Source organism: Sceloporus occidentalis, unplaced genomic scaffold (genome assembly GCF_023333645.1).
Source record: "Sceloporus occidentalis isolate IW3139 unplaced genomic scaffold, rSceOcc1.0.p SCAF_3, whole genome shotgun sequence".
Lineage (NCBI taxonomy): Eukaryota > Metazoa > Chordata > Lepidosauria > Squamata > Phrynosomatidae > Sceloporus > Sceloporus occidentalis.
In genome coordinates this window covers 8976080-8998387 of record NW_028316983.1, presented here as the reverse complement: position 1 = coordinate 8998387, position 22308 = coordinate 8976080, and the positions used below count along the sequence as shown (strand labels likewise).

Below are 22308 nucleotides of genomic sequence, written 5' to 3'. Positions count from 1 at the left end.
AGAAGTAGTTTTTACCAGTTCCTTCCTCTGAAATATAGCCTGCAGCACCTGCTATTCTTTGGAAGTCTCCTATCCAAGTACTAACCAGTGCTGACCTTGCTTACCTTCCAGGATACACAGGGTTTGGTGCCTTCAGAATATTATAGGCCACTCAGTTGCATAGAGTCCATCAAGTAAATATAGTTGTTACTTCCCACTGGATCAATGGGAACTTGGTAAATCTATTCCAGAAAGGACTACCAATGAGATTTAAATCAAGAATGAAAACTTGGCAATGCTTTGGGGGTTCTTCTGAGATTGATAGGATCCCCAAACCTCTGACTTGCCAGTCTCCTTCCCCAGATCTCTGCTAGGAAAAAAAAAAATCTGGGGAAAAAAAGTACATTTTTTTGTAAATTTAGCCCTTCGGAACTGTTTTAGGGTCCCCTCTCCCGACCTGATAAATCCTCCAAACTCTAGAAAACAGCATTTGAAATGACATAATGAAAGTATTTCGGTCAAGGAATACCAGGTGCTGTAGACTAGATTCAAAGGCAGGCAATGGAAAAGCACTTCTGAATAATCCCAGCCTAAGAAAACCCTATGAAATTCATGGGTTCACCATAAATCAATAGACCACATGAAAGCACATACTTTAGTTTTTTATATCCATTTGCTAATTAACGATAACACTTCATGCCTTGGATGACATGTGTTCTGCCTTAAGAAAACATTTGTTGTTGTTGTTGTTGTTGTGTGCCTCTAAGGCAAACCTATCATAGGGTTTCTTGGCAAATTTCATCAGAGGGGGCTTGCCATTGCCATTCTCTGAGGCTGAGAGAGTGCGACTTGCCCAAGGTCACCCAGTGAGTTTCCATGGCTGAGCTGGGATTTGAATCCTGTCTTCCAGTGTCCTAGTCCAACACTCAAACTACTACATCACTGACTCTATGTTATAAGAAAACAGGCCACCACAAATCTGCGAATCTTTGTTGGTTTCTACAGCCCACTTATAGGATGAAATAAACTGTGTGGGTTATTTAAAAATAAAAAGGGACAAATTGAATTAATCTTTTAATACAATAAATTAACCGATGGTGTTACAGTATTTATTTGACCTTCCTTCACAAGTGAGGTAAAGAAAACTGTCCCCCCACCTACCCATAACATATTTTCAATAAACACAATACAGCATACCAGGCAGCATGGAGCTGTTTTTAATAGTCCCCAGAAATGTAGCCATTTATTGTGAAAGATTTGGTTAGCACATATTTCTCTAAACGACTGCATCGCTAAAGGACTACATCCTCATCAATTGAGGTTCTTCACTTTTGTTGTTGCTGCAGACACACACAGTATCCAAAGTCTCCTCTTTGGGCATGGCCCCATGCAATTCTAAAACCACCGTAGAAAAAGTGCAAATCTGAATTACAATATTGCAGATTGAGTATTGCACCATCAGACAATATTGCAGGAAATACAAGAATCCACTGAACTTTTTCTTCAGAATACAGCCTTCATTTTTGACTGGACTTCTCTATTTTCTGCTTCACTTACTTCTTTCAAATCCAGTCACAGATACAGAAAAACATATAGTTGTCCCATTGTGCATGAGTTTACCTTCCTTGTGCATGATTGTGCATGATGATTTCTATATCCAGGTGGACATCCATGCATCTTTTGTGAGTGCCAATTACACATGTACTCCTTGGATTACAATGTGCAGTACAAAGTAGACAAAGTGACATTAATATCCTGTTTCTGTTATCAAAGGCCATTTTATGCCACTATCACATGGAGTCTTGCTCACATATCCATTAGATGTTTGTGAATTTCAAAGATGCTGGTGATTTCCTTTCCATACCAAAGTTGTTGTGAAATATTAAAATGAAGAGGGGTCGCTTTCATTCTGGATTCTCATAGTTGGTGATACTCTGAAGTTCCCCTTTGAGATTCTTGAAGTCTGGCCGTTCATTTGGATTAAGTTTCCAGCATTTACACATGATGCCATAGATTGTGGGAGAACACTTTGGAGGGCAGTGCATCTTGAAGCCAGTTTGGACATGCTTGAAAACTTCACTGTTGGTCATACCTGGCAAAGAAGGTAAAAAGTGTGTGGTTAATAATAAAAGATGACAAACAAAATGCCACTGTATCAGTGATCCTTTTTTGGTTGATTGATCTCTTTCAAAATCTGATATTTCCCCCCAAGTAAAACCACATGAACCACAAGGTTTGTGTCTTTGTACCTGGGTATGGATTTTGCCCAAGGGTCATGATTTCATAGAGGAGAATTCCAAAGGACCAAACATCAGATTTGATGGAATAGCGTCCATGGGAAAGTGCCTCTGGTGCTGTCCATTTGTAGGGAACGTTGCTGGAGTAAGAGAGGTAGATGTCATCCTGTAAAAAGAGAAGAACCAAATGTACTATATTGTTGTATTGTAAGTTTTTAGTACAGTGAATTCCATATTTCCCTATATCAGCCTGCCCAGACCCTGAGATTTTCAGGAAAGGATCTTCTTTCAGTTCACATTTTATTTATTTATTTATTTATTTATTTATTTATTTATATCCCACCTTTCTCCCAAAGTGGGACCCAAGCCGGCTAACATACATGGCTTATTGGGAGGTATGAGAGGACCTTCTTAGTGGTTGACCTTCACCTCTGGAACTCCCTCCCCAGGGAGGCTAGAATGGCCCACACTTTAGAGTTGGCCCTCCACATCTGTAGCTCTGTAAGTCCTCCAGCACAATTCAGCTGGAAGTTGACCATAGAGTTGTGCTGGAGAACCTAGACAGTCCTAGAGAAAACACTTCTCTAGGCATTTGTAGGTCCTCCACCATGATTCTATGATAATCTTCTAGCATATGTTGACCATAGAGTTGCACTGGAGGACCTGGAAATTCCTAGAGGGGTGCTCTCTTAGGTAAAAAAACAATAGGTTTTTTTTTTTTAAAAAATGTGTTTTTTCTGCATTCACAGCGGTCCTCGACCTCTAATCCCCACGAATGTGGAGGGACCACTGTATTATTCTTCCCTGGACAGTCTTCTTCTTCTTCCTCTTCTTTATTATTATTATTATTATTATTATTATTATTATTTTCTGTGATGGCACCCGATTTGTGGAATTCTCTCACCCTGGAATTCTGATTGTCACTAACATGCAAATAAACTTAGCACTTAGCTTTTTAAAAAAGCCTTTTGGCTTAACTGATTTTATCCAGGCTATTTTATACTGACTCCCATCCTACACACACGCACGCACGCACGCACGCACGCGCACACACAAATCCCATGCTAGACTGCAAATATACCTTGATAAGCCTGGCCATTCCAAAATCTCCCACTTTGCAGATGTTGTTTTCTCCCACCAAAATGTTTCTGGCAGCCAGATCCCGGTGGATAAAATTCTGGGACTCTAGGTAGCACATCCCCTCTGCCACTTGAGATGCCAAATCCACCAACTCTACTTTTTGCAGCCACTCTCCTTCGGGACCTAGAAAGAAGCACAGGAGGACTTTCTTAGATGTCCATCTCTTGCCACACAGGGTTCTTCTGAATGTTTTGTATCAGCCAGTCAGTCAGATGAAAGGTTTTCCCAGTGTACTCATAGGCTTGTTTTAAGCTCCTCCAAAAGCTAGAACACAAACTGATTGATTCAAATCCAGTTATTCAAAAACAGGAAGAATGCCTCCCAACTTTCCTGTGGGACAGAGTTCAACAATTTAAGAGCAGCTACCAAGAAGGACCACTCTCACACCCTTCCTAAAAATATCTCTGAGGACTTTATCACACCAGCCAGTTGTCTTGCATCAATCATGTCATTGAAGCAAACAGAAAAATACTGGCTTGAAAACAATCACTATTACGCTTCTCTGTAAGTGTACTATTCTGCTGCTTTGGTGATCCATGGTCCTGCACTCGCTTTTCTGCACCTCTTCACTAACCTCACCTTCCTTTCTGTGTACAATCCTATCCAGTGCATGTATCCAGTACCTTTTGATTTATTTACATATTCATTTTGCTATGATTGCCAGATGATGAAAAATATATTTTTTAAAAAAATAAAGAATTAGAAAAGCAAAGGAAAACTAAGTAAAAGCAACCTCAATCTGCTTGGAAGTAGTGAGGAGGGCAGGGGGAGAATCATACCCACTCGTACCAAATGACTGCCAAAATATCAGGACTACAGCAAGAAGGACTTATTACTGCACCAGAGGAAGTGATATTGGGAGCCATTGACAAGTTTTTCCTATCAGTGAAAAGGTGCACTCCACAAACAACTGAAATGCAAAGCAGCAATAGGAGAGACATGATAAATACCAGCAAAAGAGGCCATTATACTGCTGTAATTGTGATTTACCAGTCTTGTGTGATGAAGTCCCTCCCCTGAAGGCCTCATTCTTTCTTGTCGTGACGAATGTAGCAGCATCGGACTACATATAAATGTGTGATCATATACAAAAACACAAATGCAAGAACTTTCAGATATAGGGAATAAAAGACAGTGCTGCCACCAGTGAATGAGAAGAGTCAGCAAAAGGCCTCACCTCGGAGGAATTCCAGTAGGTTCCCTTTGCTCATGATCTCTGTGATGATGTACACAGGGTCCCCGAGGGAAGAGATGGCATATAGTGAGAGAATGTGTTTGTGCCTCAGTTTCTTCATTGCCTCGATTTCATTCTTGAACATTTCCTGGTGCGTCAAGTCAGCTGGAAAAGGGGAGACAATTTAGATATCCACATATGAAAAAAGGACAAGGAACTGAGGCATGATATTCAAATGGAAACTTCCTTGTTTTCAAACTCCAACAAGATGTGAGAAGTCTTGTTTTCCTCTTGTTCTTACCCATCCCTCCAACCACCTATTCCCACATTTGCTTTCATGGCTCCTCCATTACTTTGTCTCTCTCAAATGAAGACAAAGAGCATATCTCTTACATATCACAGATCTCATCCAGGACACATTTAGCCGAGCAACATCAGAATGTGGTCAAGATGACAAAAAATATGAATGGGGAGGAATACACAAGCTAGGAAAGGTTGCAGCTGTTTGCTTTTGCCCGAACTTCCAGGAAAGGGCAAGATTCCACCTTTTCTCTAATCTCACTGAGTTAATTGAGAGCAAATTACTTTTGCACTTTGAACTCAGTTTGCGGTAATGGAAGTAAACTGAGAACAGAGGGGGAAAGTGGGAGGTGGAGACAGAAACTGGGATGGTTTTAAAGCAACTAAAAAAATGGGGTAACAGAGGATTATTTGGAATTCTCCCTGCCAAAATGGGTCAGTGGGAGGGTATGTATTGTACATATGACCTTTAGTTTCTTAATAGAGGTTCTGTCTAATATGATGCACAGGGGTAGTTGTTATGCAGGAGTATAAAGGGACAAAGCATAAAATTTAACTTTAGAAAAAGAGAGAGGATCATCCTGAAGTTGTATCCATCCAAAGGAGATTTCCTTGGGTACTTTTCTTATTGTTCCTGTTTGACTTTCTGGTTTACGTTTTGCATACTTATTATTAACCTTTATTTATGAAGCGCTGTAAATTTACACAGCGCTGTACATACAATCTTTTTAGTTAGACGGTTCCCTGCCCTCGGGCTTACAATCTAAAAAGACATGACACAGAAGGAGAAGAGAGTGGTGGAGGGAAAGGGTAAGAGGTCCAGCAGTTCTTCTCCAAGGCCTGGACCAAGGCAGATGGACTGGAGGGAGGGCTTGGCTTCATAATGGATGATTAATCATTTCCCAGGGAAAATACATACTCTCAAGCAGGATAATGCATATACAGTATATAGCAATACAGGAAGTGGTTTGATAAACAGATAACAAAAGAACACCAAATAGCAAGCGACAATTATGCAATGCCTGGGAAGGCTACTCTGAACAGGATGGTTTTCAACTCCGTTTTGAAGCTGGTTAAAGAAGTGATGGCTCTTGCTTGTGGGGGAAGAAGGTTCTTTCAGTAGCAGTGTTACTAGGGAGCTAAACTGCACATTCCTTTTTAAAATATGCCTAAAACATCTTCAGAGATGGCAAAGTATGGGTCTCCCAGTGCTGTTTCTGTGGCCCTTCACACCTCTAGATTTCCATACCCTCCAATTGTCCCAATTTAACAGAGACAGTCCCAATTAATCCTCTATCATCCCACTTTCTCAACTGCTTTTAAAATGTCCGTTTCTCTCTTCTCCTCCCACTTTGCCCCTTTCTCTGCATCTTACACCAATAGCTGCAAACTGAGTTCAAAGTGCAAAAGTGGTTTACACTCCATTAACTCAGCAGTGGGAAAGGGAGAGGAGGAGACATAATCTTGCCCATCTCAGTTGGCTCAAGCAAAAGCAAACTGCTGCAAGCCTCTCCTAGCTTGTATTTTCTTCCTTTTTAATATCTTTTATCATCTTGACCACACTCGGATGTTGAAGCCAAATGCATCCTGGTTTTCATCTGTGAAATGTTGAAGAGTATTGAGCCAGTATGGTCTAGTGATTTGAGCAATGGATTATGACTGTGGAGAGCAGAGTTCGAATCCCAGCTCAGGCACACCTGCTTGGGAATCTCCACCTTGTCCCTCAAGGCTGGCTGAGATAGATTCGCCAAGACAAGAAAGCTATGGTTGGTACTTGAACTCTACCCCACTTATATAATCAGTTGGAAACCCACTGGCATGCTAAGCATGCAAACGCAGGAACCTCTCCAAATGTCACACCGATGGCTGAGTCACCCAAAACCTGCAAATCTTCTTGGATTGTGAATCACTGTTCTCACGAAGCTATCCAAGATCCTTTTACTTAGGCCAGCTCAACTTGGGAGTTCACTTGTTGTTTTCTGTTCCCCTGGGCACTTGCCTCTGGATCTATTTTGTTATTAAGCTTTATTTTGGTTGTGAGTGGAAGAGACGGAGAAAGGAAAGGCAAGTCTCAGGACAAGCAGCATGAGAGACAAAAATGTATGGGGGGGCTTTAAAATCGGGGCACTCATCTCTCCCGATCCCCATTTGGTTCCACCAAAGCTCACTGGCACTACATGAAAGGTCTTTGCATCTTTGTCTAATTGTGCAAGGTTCGTGCTCCAAAAAAATCTGGTGGGTGAGTGCACTCGAGCACCTTGTATATTTGGAGGGAAGCAGGGAGTAGGACATTAGCATCATGAAGCTGTGAGCCAACTTTTTGGCCAGGTCCTGGAAGAAGCAGAACACAGCCTAAGGGGAGAAACTTCTCTGAGCCATCTTTCAGTCCCAAGAACAACAAATGGCTTGGGAAAACTCACCATGTGTCATAACATAAAGCTAGGTGGGATTTGAAACTGTTGCAACTGTTGATTGTAGCTACTGTCACATTTTGATGCATACCTTACCTGCCAAATTTGGGTAATCCTCCTGTCACCCTGGCTCCAGGTTGCCCTATTACCCACTTTGCTGGGTTTTACCCAGATTCTTGACCCATTCACCCAAATTACAGAAACAGGCACAAGGATAATCATCTGATTCAAAAGCAGTTCTAGGCTGCTTGTCAATTCTTGCCTGCCCTGGCCCATGAAATCATAGGGGTCCTGCATTGTGACATCACAATGCCTTGCCTCTTGGGGTGCATCTACATTGTAGAAATAATGCAGTTTCACACCACTTTAACTTCCATGGCTCCATCCTACCAAATCCTAGGGTTGATAGTTTGGTGAGGCACCAGCACTCTTTGGAAGGGAAGAGTAAAGACTTTGTAAAACTATAAATCCCAGGAAATCGATAGGATGGATTTAAGTGCTAGAACACTTAAAGTGGTGTCAAACTGCATTATTTCTACAGTGTAGATGGACCTCTGGTCTCTGCTTTTGTACCTAAAATCTCAGGGGATGCTGCTGAGTTGGCCAGTGGCCACCCTGGTCTTAAACTTGTGGAGTTTGCTCACTCCTGGACTAAATGAAGTATATAAATGAAGCTGTTATTGCTATTGCTATGAACCAAAAGTCTGACTTCTTCCTACGCCAAGCCAAATTCTCACCTCTAGGGAGGACTTTGATTGCCACTTTGACTTTGTTCTTCCAGTATCCTTCATAGACTTCTCCAAAGTAACCTGCACCCACCTTCCGGATGAGGCTGAACTCTTCCTTTGGCCTTTCCCAGTCATCCCAGTGTGGCATTGACTTTGGTTCTTGCTGGAGTGAAAAAGAAATGGCAAAACCTTCATGAAGGGTTACCCAGAGAGCTACATCAGGGCCTTTTAAGCTGTCTATTGTGGGGGACTGTAGATTTTTTCTCTCTGACATGTTAGGGACCAGAATCATATTTGTAGCCATTGGCTGAAACTGTTTCTTTCTTTCCTAGAAACTTTGTATAAATCAGCAGCCAATGGTTTGTGAACAAGCAGCAATCCACTACTTTGACCAACATTGATCTGCATAACAGTGGAGTCTTTGAAAGGATTTCTTCTTTGGTTTTTTCATTTAAAAAAATAATATGACAGTGACTTTTAGTATTCTCTCTGTGTTGCTTAACTGCTCAGCTGTTGAACCACAGAAGAACTTGGACATATTTACACTACATGTGACTGTTGGTTTCATATAAGCTTAAGAGTTAAACTGTTTTAATTGGTTTTGAATGGCTTTAGGAACTAGTTTAATCACTATTAACTACAGCTGGCTCTCCATATCTACAGATCCTTTACTCACAAATTCAATCAACCACAGCTTGAAAATGTTTTTATAATATATAAATTCCAAAAAGCAAACCTTGGTTTTGCCATTTTATATAAGGGATATCATTTTACTATGATGTTATAATAAATGGGACTTGAGCATCCACTGATTTTGATATCTGAGGCGGTCCTGGAACCAAATCTCAGCAGATACCGAGGGTCCACTGTATTTATATCCTGCATTTTCAGAACAAAAGCCATCAAAAACTGATAGGTAAGACAATTAAACCAGCAGATCAATAAAGTCTACAGTAATGTGCAAGAAAAGCTACACAAATCCCAGTAATGAAGAATTATATACCTGTCCCAATTAATCCTCTGCCATCCCACTTTCTCACCTGCATTTAAAATATCCTAGCTTCTTTCTCTTCCTCCCACTTTCCCTCTTTGTTATCAGTTTACTTCAATTGCTGCAAACTGAGTTCAAAGTGCAAAAGCATTAATTAAGAATTAACTCAGCAGGGGCACGGCAGGAAAAGAAGGGGGCAGAATCATGCAGTTTGCAAAAGCTGCAGCCACTCATAGCTTGTCTACTGTCTATACCATTCTGACCATGGTCTAATGTAGTTTGAGCATCTGTGTCTCAGTTTTCATCTGTGAAACATTGGATCGTGTGAGAAATGGCTGAGCAAGAGGCAGGATGCAAAGAATCCCTGCTTGGGCATGGAAACTTGCTGGGTGACTTTAGGCAAGTCACACTCTCTCAGCCTCAGAGGCAGGCAAAAGCAAACCCCTTCTGAACAAATTCTGCCAAGAAAAACCTCATGGTAGGTTTATCTTAGGGTTGCCATAAGCCAGAAAAGACTTGAAGGCACACAATAATAACAAAGAATAAGAGGAAAAAACAAGACTAGCCAGGTCCTACTTTTTTCCACTTCTCTTTCTGGCAACTGGAAATTCTGGTTTGGAGTGGTCATATGCTGTCTGGCTGGAATGTTTGACAAGAGGAAATAAAGCACAATTCAGCCAAGGTCTGATTTCTTTTTATCATGTGCTCTTCCATCAAATCTCAAAGGGCCAAGTAAACCACTCCAGAGCCTGGTATTATGTTGACTAGCAAGACACAAGAGCCAGTGTGGCATAATGGTTTGAGTTTTGGACTGGAAACCAGAGTTCAATTTCTGCTTGGCCATGAAACCCACTGGGTGACCACCAGGGCTTGAAGGCACACAACAACAACATCATCAAAGCCCCAGTTACTGTCAGGAAGAGCTTTAAGCCATCCATGATGGTATTTAGGCCTATTAAGGGTATTACTAGAGAGCCAACATGGTGTAGTGGTTGGAGCATAGTTTATCGCATGCAAAACTAAAGCGACTTACTCCTGCCAGCATACAGTCACTTACGGGATGCTACTGGGAATTATCGCACAAAAAATGCCACCGATGCCACAGGGTGACTGCATCTTGGCTGCATCCAGGCTCCTAGCTGCGCTCAGCCAGCCGCTTTCTGTATTTGAAAAGTGGCCAGCTGAGCATGGCTAGGAGCCTGGATGCAGTTGCCCGGTAGCACCGACAGCATTTTTTGTGCGTTAATTCCCAGTTGCATCCCATAAGCAATTGTATCCTGGCAGGGGTAAGTCGCTGTATTTTTGCATGCAATAGCATTTGATTCCTGCTCAGCCATGAAACCCACTGGTGAACTTAGGCAAGTCACACCCTCTCAGTCTCAGAGGATGGCAATGGCAAACCTCCTCTGAACAAATCTTGCCAAGAAAACCCTATGATAGGTTTGCCTTACGGTCGCCATTAAGTCGGAAATGACTTGAAGGCACACAATGCACAATACAGGATATAAGTGTGATTAGCTGGAAGTAATACTGGAACAAAGTTATGCTGCATTGCCCTGTAGGGAGTAATGTCTTTCTACTTTCTACCCTTACCTTATAGCAAGGGATCAAGAGCTTCAGCCCATGAGTGAGACCTTTCCCTCTGTAGTGCTCAATGAGAGAAGGCAGATCTGGAAAGGACCGGGTGGCATTCATGTAGAAATTCCCCTGGGTGTTACGCAAAATCTTGTAGTGCCTCACCAGTGAGTCATCTCGCACTGTGAAATTGTGGGAAATAAAGATGAAGGGCAGAGTTGTAGGAGGGAAACACCCATGTCATTAAACATGTTGATATCTTCCAATTCTCATAAGTGCTAGCCTTTAAACATTGGGCAAGATGCCAGCTCCCACACACAGCATGGGCACTCAGGAGAGTCTCTTTCTCTCTGGTGGCATGACTGTGGGTAGGGCTTTGGAGAAACATTCCTCCTACTTTGTCTCTCTGCTATACACCTGCAGCTGACTGATGCCACTTTAACTGCCATAGCTCCATCATCTGAAAGGCCATAGAGTTCCCCCAGGCCTAATCTTCTGTGATCTGTTTCTGAGTATATCTATTGTGTGTTACATTCTTTTATTGTACACTGCTCCAAAAGCAGCCAAGAAATAATAGCAACAAATAAAAAATGAGTATGAAAATCACAGATGGCTTCTCTTTGTTTGCATCTGGTCACTCCAGTAGGAAAGAAAATCCAACATCCTTACCTGACAAAACATATTCAGCTCCCTTTTTCTCACTGATGCGGATCAGAAAGGCCCCTGTTTTATTTTCTTCTGACATCAGCCGATGTACTGTTTCAGAACGGGAGATCTGTCCAAAAAACCACCTATAGGAGCAGGATATGAGCATAATAAACTGAATATGTGGATCAGATCTACAGGCCTACATAATCCAGCATTTTGCTTCCCACAATGGCAAAAAGAGTTCATACTCTTCAAGTCCCAATTTGGCAGGGACAGTCCCAATTAATCCTCAGACACCCCACTTTTTTAGCTGCTTTTAAAATGTCCCAGTTTCTTTCTCCTTCTCCCGTTTCCCCCCCTTTGTCCTCAACTTACTTGAATTGGTGTACATTGAGTTAAAAGTGCAAAAGTAGTTTGCACTCAGTTTCCTCAGCTGGGGGAGTGGAGAGGGTAAAAGTTTGGTCTTCCCGGTAGAGTTAGGCAAAAGCAAACTGGAGCACGCTCTCCTAGCTTCTCTGTTCTTCCTTATTAATAACTTCTGCCATCTTGACTGCACTCTGATGTTGCTTGCTCACACATAAGGACAGTATGCTCAGTGGTCTTGGAATTTTAGCTAATTCTTGGAACAGAGGAATTAATTTTAAGAAGTGTGAGTATATTGGAATGGAATGGTGCCCTCTGGAAGAGAGCATGACCAGTTAGCCTACAACTCGAACATGAGCACTCCACACTAGAACATCTCTACTAACATAATTTCATTATGAAAGGGAACACACCTAAATGCAACCTTCACCCCTTGTTCACACACAAACACACATTGAGATTTCAGTGTGGTCAAATGCAAATTTATTTGTTTTGTGAACATGCAGTCTCATAATGACATCTTTCAGTGGAACCCCTGTGATAGCTTACAACAAAGCAATAAAAAGAATCAGTGCCTCTAACAACACATTTTTTAAAAAATTAACAACAATTCAAATATGTTAAACTTCTGAGAGCAACAGCTAAAAAGCTACTGTTGTTTTTATGTGCCTTCAAGTAGATTCTGACATATGGTGACCCTCCCCTAACATTTTCTTGGCAAGACTTATTCAAAGGAGATTTGCTATTGTCTTCTTCTAAGCCAGTGGTTCCCAAACATTGGTCCTCCAGATGTTTTGGACTCCAGCTCCCATAAAGTCCAGCCAACTTGGTCAACAGTCAGGAATTCTGGGAGGTAAAGTCCAAAATAATGGAAAAGTTTGGGAACCACTGCTTTAGGCCAGTGAGAGAGTGTGATCAGGTCAAACAAAATGAAATAATCTAAAGGTACTTTGTTATTGTGTGCCTTCAAGCAGTTTCTGATTTATGGCAACCCTAAGACACCTATCGTAAGGTTTTTTGTGGTTGAGAATGTGTGCCCAAGGTCATCCAGCAGATTTCCATGGCTGAGTAGGGAATCAGTCCCTGATCTCCAGAGTCATAGTCCAGTGCTTAAACTACCTCTCTCAAGTCAAAAGGGGAAACCTGTGAAAATCCAGATATTGTTGGATGTCCACTCCATCACCTCAGTCATGGAACAGGCCGACTGGAGCTGATGGGATAAGAATGTCACGAAGGTCACAGAGTCCCTAACTTTGTGCTAGATGACTAAAAAACCCAACTTTTTTTTGCCAAAAAACCATAAAATAATCAAGGTTCTAGCAAAGAAAAAAAATCCAGTCTTTTGTGGGTGTGCAACACACCTGTTCTAGAGTTGCAACATGAGGAAAGATCACATCAGATGGTCTCAAAATGATGGTGCCAAGATCCCTGTTTACAGAAAATGGTTGTAATTACTCTGGTACTCATGTGAAGCAAATTCTGAATCCTGCTGCAGTTTTGCATTAGTGAGGAGACTTGAAGATGCTGTGTAACACCTGTTAGCGTGCTACAGTTCTTTCTTTCTTTTTTTCCTTCTTTCCTTCCTCCCTGGAAAAGACGCAAGGCAGCTAACACAGCTGATATTAACAACAAAATTTAAAACCTTCTCTTTGAAATACTGTCTTTGAATAGGGAATGACTAAAAATTAGGAAACGTTTCCTGATCACTAGAGTTGTTTGATAGTAGCAGTCTTCAGCAGATGGGTCCTCTACTTTCCTAGAGATTTTTAAGTAGAGGTTGGATGGCCATTAGGGGCCATTTCACACTACAGGTACTACACACTTATAGTTTTATGATTCCAATTTAACTGCCATGGTTGCATCCTAGAGAACCCTTGGTTTGTAGTGAGGCACTAGAGCTCTCCGGCAGATAATTTTCTCTAAGTCTCCCTCCTTATACTGCAAATCCCATTATTCCAAAGAATGGAGCCATGGAAATCAAAGTAGAGGTGCTATAACTGGAGTATGAAAAAGTCAACAGAGATGTTTCAGTTAAGAATTCCTATGCTGGCAGAGATGGCATGCAAAGACACACCCAGCATCACAACACCATATAGTGTGCATTGTGTCATTTCATGTATATGTATTAATATGCCCTGGCCTGTTCTCTTCCACCAATCATGATATAAAGAAGTACCCTGGTTCTTTGTCAGTGTCTAAACATCCAGCTTTCCATTTCAGGCAAATCCACAGTGGCTGGGTGAAAAGAAGGCCACAGCCTGGAGTATTAGCCACATCCAGGCCATCAGAAGGACCCCCAAAGAAAGTTCTTGCCAAGTCAGCTTGGACAAAGTCCTGTTTAGCTCAGGCAATGATCAATAATACAAAGGCATGTGTATCTCTCAATACCTTCTGCAGGACCTCACATTCCTGCCAGTTGTTAGTGTTGCAGTAGCAGAAACCAGATACTTTTGCTTTAAAGCAAGGTGTATAGGAAGCATGCACCTTGTTTTTAATCTAAGACAAATCAATGATTCCAGAAGGGTACAGGAGATGACAACATATTCCTTTGACTCCTGGCATGACCCACCCCAGTCTAGGGGCATCCATTTGTTTTAGGGCATTTTAGGTACTTTCACTTTGTACATACAGCTTGGCTTGCATACTTGAGATCACCCAGACCCTGAAATCTCTCCTTCTGGTGCACTGTGCTGAGTTTGCATTTCACAGGCTTATCTTGGGAGGTGGGGAAAAACATTAAAATATGTTATCAGTTGAAGATAAAGTCCTCATACACTAGAAAGAAATCTTTTTTCTCTCTGGGACAATAGGTTGGAATGAAAGTCATTTGTTCCTTTTTAGCTCTGTTGTTCTCCATCACAGATGGGAATTATGCAGGCCTCCTGGTGCTGGCTGCAAATCCCAGAAGCCCTATCCCATTTAGCTAATGGTGAGGAATACTGATCGTCAGGCAGTTCAAGGTGCTTGAAGTCACAGGATCCTAAACCTTATGTTTGATCAAACTTATTTCCAACATTCCTTCAAGTCATAGGAGGATCTCAGACTTCATGTTTTGTAAAACCTAAATAAAAAACTTATTGGACTTGGTATTTTCTTTGAGGGCTTACATTTTAATTCCTGGATATTATACCTTACTCATATATGATTGTTCCCTTGATATTATCTATTTAAAGTTTAGGAGTGGGATGTCTAACATTATGGTCTGTTTAAAATATTTTTTCTCTATTTTTCTTTATTTTCTAGATGTCTTATATGGTTTTATTATTCCACTGGATGGTTAAAATGTATTATTGGAGTAAACATATGCAATTTAAGAGTTTAGTGAATTTGTGCATCATTATTAAATCAGTGTTCATAAGTAGCAGAGTTTCCTTATTTGTCTTTCTAGTCACAGGGCAAACAAATCTGAAAGACTACATGATTCCCACCCTTATTCTATCTATAGTCATGTTTCTCAATGACAAGCTTTGTGCAGAATGCTTTGAAACTGCACCGCACACATTGTTGTAATTCCTCCTAAGAGCCAAATAAATAAATCAGAAAGTGAGTGGAGCACTCAGGTTTCTATATTTTATTTTGTGATTATGTTCAAATCATGTTTCTAGTTCCTTTGGTTAAAAGGAATAGGTTTGACAGTAAGTACATGATGCTCAGATGCTGCAAAGGTGGTAACATGTAATTCTCACAGTGGAATTGCTGTCTTATTATACACTCCTGAATGCCTTTTCCAATGGCTAGCCAAAGTGTTGCATAAATGTACACTCATATCATATCAACCCATACCCACCAACATTTCATAGATGAAAACTGGGACACATGTGGTCAAGCAATACCAGGGTCTGGTAGCAAAAGTTGTTAATGAGAAGGAATAAACAAACTAGGAGAGGCTGCAGCAGTTTGCTTTTGCCTGAGTCTACAGGAAAAGGCAAGATTCTGCCCCCTCCTCTCCTCTCACCAAGTGAATAGAGGGCAAACTGCTTTTGCATTGAGAATTCAGTTTGCAGCAACTGAAGTAAGCTGGGGAGAAACTGGGAGGAAGAGAGAGAAACTTGGTTCTTGTTGTGTGCCTTCAATTCGTTTCTGACCTATGCCGACCCTAAGGCAAACTTATCAAAGGGTTTTCTTGGCAAGTTTCTTCAGAAAGGGTTTGCCCTTGCTTTCCCCTGAGGTTGAGAGAGTGTGACTTGCCCAAGGTCACCCAGTGGGTTTACATGGTCAAGACAGGATTTGAACTCTGGTCTCCAGAGTCATAGTTCAATGCTCAAACCGCTACACAATGCTGGCTCTCACTTTGACATTGTGAACTCAATTTGCAGCAACTAAAGCAAGCCAGGGATGAAGGGGGAAAGTGGGAGGAAGAGAGAGAAACTGGGACATTTCAAAAGCAGCTGAAAAAGTGTCCTTGTATGTCTTTCCCAAATGACCAGCAGCAAGTGTAACATATACATATATCTGTCCTTGTTTTGCATATCTAGCCAGCTTTTATAAGTGCAAAACAAGATGGGAAGAGACGGATGGAGGGATGGTGAAATCCAATGCACATAGAATCCAAGTCTGGCCTTTTTAAAAAAAAACCTGTCTACCACACTCTCTCAGCCTCAAAGGATGCCAATGTCATTATCAAACCCACTCTGAACAAATATTGCAAAGAAAACTCTGTGATAGGTTCGCTGTAAGTCCGAAATGACATGATGGCATACAACACACACATAGCAGTTTATCACATGAAGGAGATCAGTTTATCCCATGAAAATCCTGGAAAAATCATGTAATTCTGCAAAACTTTCACACAACCTTGCACAAAACCTGCCATTAAAGTGGACACAAAGAAGTATTAATGCACATATTTTTTACTTTGGGGATTTCAGTGACAGTGCCTTACCAGTATCACTTTATTTGCGCAAGTGCATGTGATAATCATTCACGCAATTACTCACCAGTTTCGTTTTATTTGCGGGATGCTTTAAATGTGCTTTAATCTCTCTTTAATGCCTAAATTAGCCCCAATGTGATAAAACTCTATAGATACACACACACCAATGAGTACTTACGGTTCTGCTTCCATAGTCTCTTGCTTGGCCAAGTAGTTGGAGGGAACATAACCTTCCTGGAAATTCTTGCCTGCGGCATCTAATTTCTTGGCCCACCACCATTCTCCTTTCTTCTCAATCACCTGGAAAAGGTCTCCTGCCCGGAAGCTTAATTCAGTTTCTGTCATACCATTAAAATCCCATAGACTGGTATAAAGCCTGTTCCTCATTCTTAGTGGTGGGACTGGCTTGGAAGTCATGATGCTAATCAGGGCAAGAAGGTGAAGTCCTAGCAGACCAAGGGAAAAGGCCTCTCTTTCTCTGAGATGCACCACAACTTCACGAAGCCTCTTCACAGATACATACTTGTTCAGTGAGGTTCTCCACACTGATCCAATACAAGGAAGTCTTTGCAAACCTGCTGAGTTGTCTTCTTGGTACCCGGTCAAGGCGAGACTGCCAGGCGGAGACTCTGACATGTGGGAAAAACCCTTCTCCACTTCCTCTTTATGGGAGAGCAATGGTAATAATATATCCCAGACCTGCCTTTTTGCTGCTCCTTGAACAGAGAGAGGGAAAAAAAGAAGAGGAAGAAGGTGGTGATGACACACAAAAACAATGTGAAATGCTCTCTGGTACAAAGCTGAGCTGGCTTGTGGAACCTGTTCTAGGGATGCTTAAGTAGGGGGGAATCTTACCATACCGCCCATGTTTCACAGGTGAACACTGGGACATGTATGGCCAAGCAACACCAGAGTGCTGTAAAGACAGCAGAAGCTAATAATGATGGAGAATACACAAGTTAGATGGGGATGTGGCAGATTGCTTTGCCTGAGCCCATTGGGAAGGAAAAGATTCTGCATTCCTCCTCTCCTCTCTGTCCCCACTATGGAGTTCTAACTACTCTGGTCCAAAACACACTAGAGAAATAATCCCATCTGAGACTGGTTTAACTGCCCTGGCTCAATGCTAAGGAATTCTGGGGACTGCAGTTTTGTGGAACATTTAGCCTTTTCTGTCAGAGGTTTCTCGTGCCACAGTAAACAACAGTTTCCAGGATTTTTTAGCATTGAATCAGGGCAGTTAAAGTGTTCTCAAATTGGATTATTTCTGCAGTGTGTTTGGGACCTTAGGGACTTTGAGTTTGCAGCAAGTGAAGTAAACCAGGGATAAAGGAGCAAAAGTGGGAGGAGGAGAGAGAAACTTTTAAAAGCAGCTGCAAAAGTGGGGCGGGGGAGAATTAATCAGGATTAAACCCTATCAAATCAGGGGTCAATGTCATGCAGCCCTCCAGATGTTTAAAGACTGCAACTCGCAGCAGTCCTGTAGCTGGCACAACAAATGCAAAGATTCCTATAGCTGGCATCTACAGTTTACAATGACTGAATGGTTGCAGAATTCTCACAGCTGTTCTAAAATGTCAGAGGGAACATGGAAGGCTGCTCATCACCCCCATCATTTCCAGAGGTATGTTAATTGCCTCTGCATATCAGTTACTGGGGATGATAGGTCCTGTGGGACTCGCTTCTTGTTTGCAGAGGCAGCCCCATGAAAACAAGGGCAGATCTTCTGCGAACAGAGCAAATTTGTCTGCTTATCAAGCTTTTTTGTTGCTGTGTGCCTTCATGTTGTTTCCAACAAATGGCGAGCACAAGGCGAACCCATCATGGGGTTTTCTTGGCAGGATTTGTTCAGAGGAGGTTTGCCATTGCCTTCCCCTGAGGCTGAAAGAGTGTGAATTGCCCAAGGTCACTATCAGCAGGGTCAAACCTTCTCAATATTTGGATCTCCAGTTGGCTGAGATGGACCAATAAGTCTGACTCAGGGCAAGGCAGCTCTGTTTTGCAGCAGAAGCAACTGGAGAACAGAACTCATGGTGACAAGGTACCAGGTGCAGCACAATGAGCTACACCTGTTGAAATTCGTTCTGCTAAACATCTGTTAGAGGGCCCCACCCCCTTTTTTGTTTCATTTGGCTTCCTGTCCCTATTGGCTTGTAAGCTCCCCATAGGCAACTGATAGATCACTGTGGGAACAGATTGATGGACTAGATAGATAGGCCTTTCATCTAATGATCTATCCAGGGCTCCTCTGATGTTCTTGAGAGAAGATGGTGGGTAAGAGCTGTTGTGATAAGCCAGCATGCTGTAGTGGTTTGAGTGTTGGACTATGATTCTGGAGACCAGGGTTCACATTCTAGCTCAGTTATGAAAATCCACTGGGTGACCTTGGGCAAGTCACACACTCTCAGCCTCAGAGGATGGGAAACAGAAGAACCTTGTCAATAAAACCCCATGATAGGCTCACCTTAGGGTCATCATAAGTTGAAAATGACTTGAAGGTGCACAACAATACCATAGGGCTGTTCTCCCTTAATTTCATTCTACACTACAATTATTGGTCCTGCTGAGCCACTGCTACCTGCGTTTCAACCTGTACTTTGTAATATGAGGTACCAGCTTATTATGTACTAATTGGAACAAACCTGTGAGTTATTAGGCTTTTTAGCCTGTTGCAATGTGCTGTCATGTTGGTTTGCATTTATGCTAGACCTATAATAAAGGTCTTCTAAGAGATCCTGTTATTAACAGCCCTGCGCAGGTCTTGCACACTCAGAGCTAGGGCTGCCTTGATTGATGCAATCCACCTGCACTCCACTCTTCCTCTTTGCAAACTTCCTTCCACTTTCCCCTGCATTGTTGCCTTTTCCAATAAGCATGAGGTTGTGGTTTGAAAGGAAGGCAAAAGCAAAATCTCTCTGAACAAATCTTGCCAAGTAAACCCCATGATAGGTTAGCCCTAGGTGCAGCCATAGACAAGCCCTTGAGTGCATAAATTCAACGGAGCAGCTGGCTGTTCGAAGCTGGAGTCTTGCATCCTTGCACCCCTGGGGCAAAGCTTGGAGGATAGAAATATTACTCTTTGTAAAATTATAACTCCCAGAATTCCCCAGCTGGCATTCTGGAAGTCTCAATCCAAATTTCAGTTCTTTCTAAAATAGAGTTGGAAATTATATATATATATATATATATATATATATATATAATCTCTAAACTCTGTTTTAAAAAGATCTGATATATATCCAAGCTCTACTTTAGAAAGAGCTGAACGTGTCCCTAGTTGCCTTTCCACAGAGAGCCATTTTACGCAGATTTACTCGGGGGGTGAGCCTGACAGTTATGAATGGAATTTACTTCTGAGTCAAGGGCTAGCCTACAATCAACAACAGCTTAGATTACTGCACTACACTCTTATTACAGTACTGCTATTCCACTTTTATGGCTGCTGCCTCCTGTTGCATTTTGGGGGTTGTTGTTCAGTGAGGCCTAAGAGTTCTCTGGCTGAAAATTCTAAATGTCCCTCCCTCAACTTCAAATCCCCGAATGCAACAGGAGGCAGCCAGAGCTGTAAAAGTTTAATAGCAGCACTATAATAAGAATGCACTGCAGTACTCTCACGATTCACAAGCCTGGTTCTTTCCTAACCAGTCAAGTCCCCGTTGAGATTCTTGCAAACAAGCTTGTAAAATGCTGGCTAGACAAGGTAACTGTTACATGGATTTGTAATTGGTTGACTGGGCGAAGCCAAAGGGTGCTCAATAATGGCTCCTTTTCATCCTGGAGAGAAGTGACCAGTGGGGTCCCACAGGGCTCTGTCCTGGGCCCAGTGCTATTCAACAGTCCAACACCATTGGGACTGCCCTGAAGGGACAGAGCCCTCCCTCCACGGCCAACTGTCATCGTCCAGCCTGGAGGGAGGGAGAGGGCGGGTAGGGGCTAATTTTGTATTGCAATTTTTATTGTACACTGCTATGATCATTGCGGAATAGTGGTCTATAAATAAAACTTCTTATTATTATTATTATTATTATTAACATCTTTATCAATTACTTGGATGAAGGAATAGGGGACATGCTTATCAAATGTGCAGATGACACCAAATTAGGAGGAATAGCTAATATTCCAAAGGACAGGATCAACATTCAAAATGACCTTAATAGATTAGAAAGCTGGGCCAAAACTAACAAAATGAATTTCAACAGGGAGAAATGTAAGGTACTGCACTTAGGGCAGAAAAATGAAATACACAGATATAGGATGGGGGACACCTGGCTTAAGGAGACAACATGTGAAAGGGATCTAGGAGTCCAATTAGACCACAAGTTGAACATGAGTCAACAGTGTGATGCGGCAGCTAAAAAGGCCAATGCAATTTTAGGCTGCATCAATAAAAGTATAGTGTCTAGATCAAGAGAAGTAATAGTGCCACTGTATTCTGCTCCGGTCAGGCCCCACCTGGAATATTGTGTCTAGTTCAGGGCACCACCATTAAAAAGGATGTTGACAAACTGGAGCGTGTCCAAAGGAGGGCGACTAAAATGGTGAAGTCTGGAAACCATGCCTTGTGAAGAATGGGGTCAGACTGGATGGCCCTTGAGGCCTCCTCCAACTCTTTAATTCTCAGTCAATGGGGGGAATGCAACTGCAGTACTAGTAGCTTTGATGGTGAGTTCCTGCATGGCAGAATGGGGTCGGACTGGATGGCCCTTGAGTCTCTTCCAAAGTCAATGGGGGAAATGCAACTGCAGTACTAGCAGCCGCCGTGAGGGGGCGCGCGAGAGAAGCCCTTCTCTCCTCCCGGCCGAGGATTCCAAGGGGCTCCTACGTCATCATCATTTGCATACCGCTGGGACCACAATGCACTGCGCGGAGGGAACCGGGAACCGGGGCCTCTGTTCTCCTCTCGCGGTCCTTCCCCGGCTTTGCTCCTTCCCTCCGTTCACTGGAGAACGGGCCCTGGACCTGCAGCCCAGGATTCCCACCGAGGCAAAAGGGCCACCATGACCTGAAAGGCAGCTGCCATTGATGGGGCCGGGGAGGTCTGGGGCTGGAAGGCATACTCTGGTTTCTCTTCAGATCGTATAAATCTTTCGCCTTTTACTAAAGATTTCCGTGGAGAGGAACATTTATGAGTTTCGAACTAATTTTTTGAGGCCCCGCTTCGGTGGGGCTACTTTCTGCTGGTTTAAAAATAGACTCAAAGCGCAGGTCGGAAGAGTAGCTCCATTGTGGGAGGAGCCTCGGCCTTCAGCCCCTGTTTCGTCTGTCACTCTATCGGCCTGAGAGCGAGGCTTCAGTCACAGCACTGGCTCCCAGGCTTTGCTCCTCCTCCAGCTCTTTGGACTACGGCTCCCAGAATGCCTGGCTGTGGGCCAAGATGGCCAGGGCTTCTGGGAGCTGTAGTCCAGAAAGCCGGGAGAAACAGTGTTGGGGAATCCCTGGTTTAAAAAGAGATTTCCTCCTGGCCTCTGCTGTGTAGTTTGAGTTGTTTGTCCTGTTTAAACTTCTACTCTTGGAAGGCATTGAAAGGCATAGCAGGGCCAGCCTAGCATAGTGGCTTAAGTGTTGCACAAGGAGATCAGGGTTCGAATCCCTGCTTAGCTATGAAGCCCACTGGGGGACCTTGGGCAAGTCACACTCTCTCAGCCTCAGGGATGGCAATGGTCAACCTCCTCTCAACAAATCTTGCCAGGAAAGCCCCCATGATAGGGCTGCCTTGTGGTTGCTATAAGTAGGAAACAACTTGAAGGCTCACAGTAAACAGCAGCCGTGTTGAGCCTGGAAAATTAGTCTGCAAAGGGATCTTGTAGCACCTTGGAGACTAAACGCATTGCTGCACTGCGCTCTTTGAGTGCTGCCATTCCACTTTTGCTGCTCTGGCTGCCTCCTGTT

The 22308-nt window shown here is 42.7% G+C and overlaps 1 protein-coding gene and 1 non-coding gene across 2 annotated transcripts; one reads left to right on the top strand and one right to left on the bottom strand.

The window, feature by feature from the left end:
• Positions 1 to 1057: 1057 nt before the first annotated feature.
• Positions 1058 to 17006, bottom strand: PTK6 (protein tyrosine kinase 6). The gene is made up of 8 exons (XM_089518464.1): positions 16598 to 17006; positions 11205 to 11326; positions 10554 to 10717; positions 7979 to 8132; positions 4534 to 4695; positions 3298 to 3479; positions 2229 to 2382; positions 1058 to 2071 (listed from the first exon to the last, which is right to left on the bottom strand). The coding sequence occupies exons 1-8, from the start codon at positions 16834 to 16836 to the stop codon at positions 1884 to 1886; spliced, it is 1365 nt and encodes a 454-aa protein (XP_089374590.1). The 5' UTR covers positions 16837 to 17006; the 3' UTR covers positions 1058 to 1883.
• A 4466-nt stretch (positions 17007 to 21472) lies between these two features.
• On the top strand, positions 21473 to 21588 carry LOC149315536 (U5 spliceosomal RNA). The gene has a single exon (XR_016280761.1). It is a non-coding gene; the product is annotated as a U5 spliceosomal RNA (small nuclear RNA).
• Positions 21589 to 22308: the final 720 nt, after the last annotated feature.

Excerpts from the sequence above, each read along its gene's own strand:
- PTK6 (XM_089518464.1), bottom strand. The coding sequence starts at position 16,836 with ATGACTTCCAAGCCAGTCCCACCACTAAGAATGAGGAACAGGCTTTAT. Across the intron at positions 10,718-11,204 it reads AGCTGAATATGTTTTGTCAG|TGCGAGATGACTCACTGGTG; the intron begins GTAAGGATGTTG and ends ACAATTTCACAG. Across the intron at positions 2,072-2,228 it reads TGGGCAAAATCCATACCCAG|GTATGACCAACAGTGAAGTT; the intron begins GTACAAAGACAC and ends CTTCTTTGCCAG.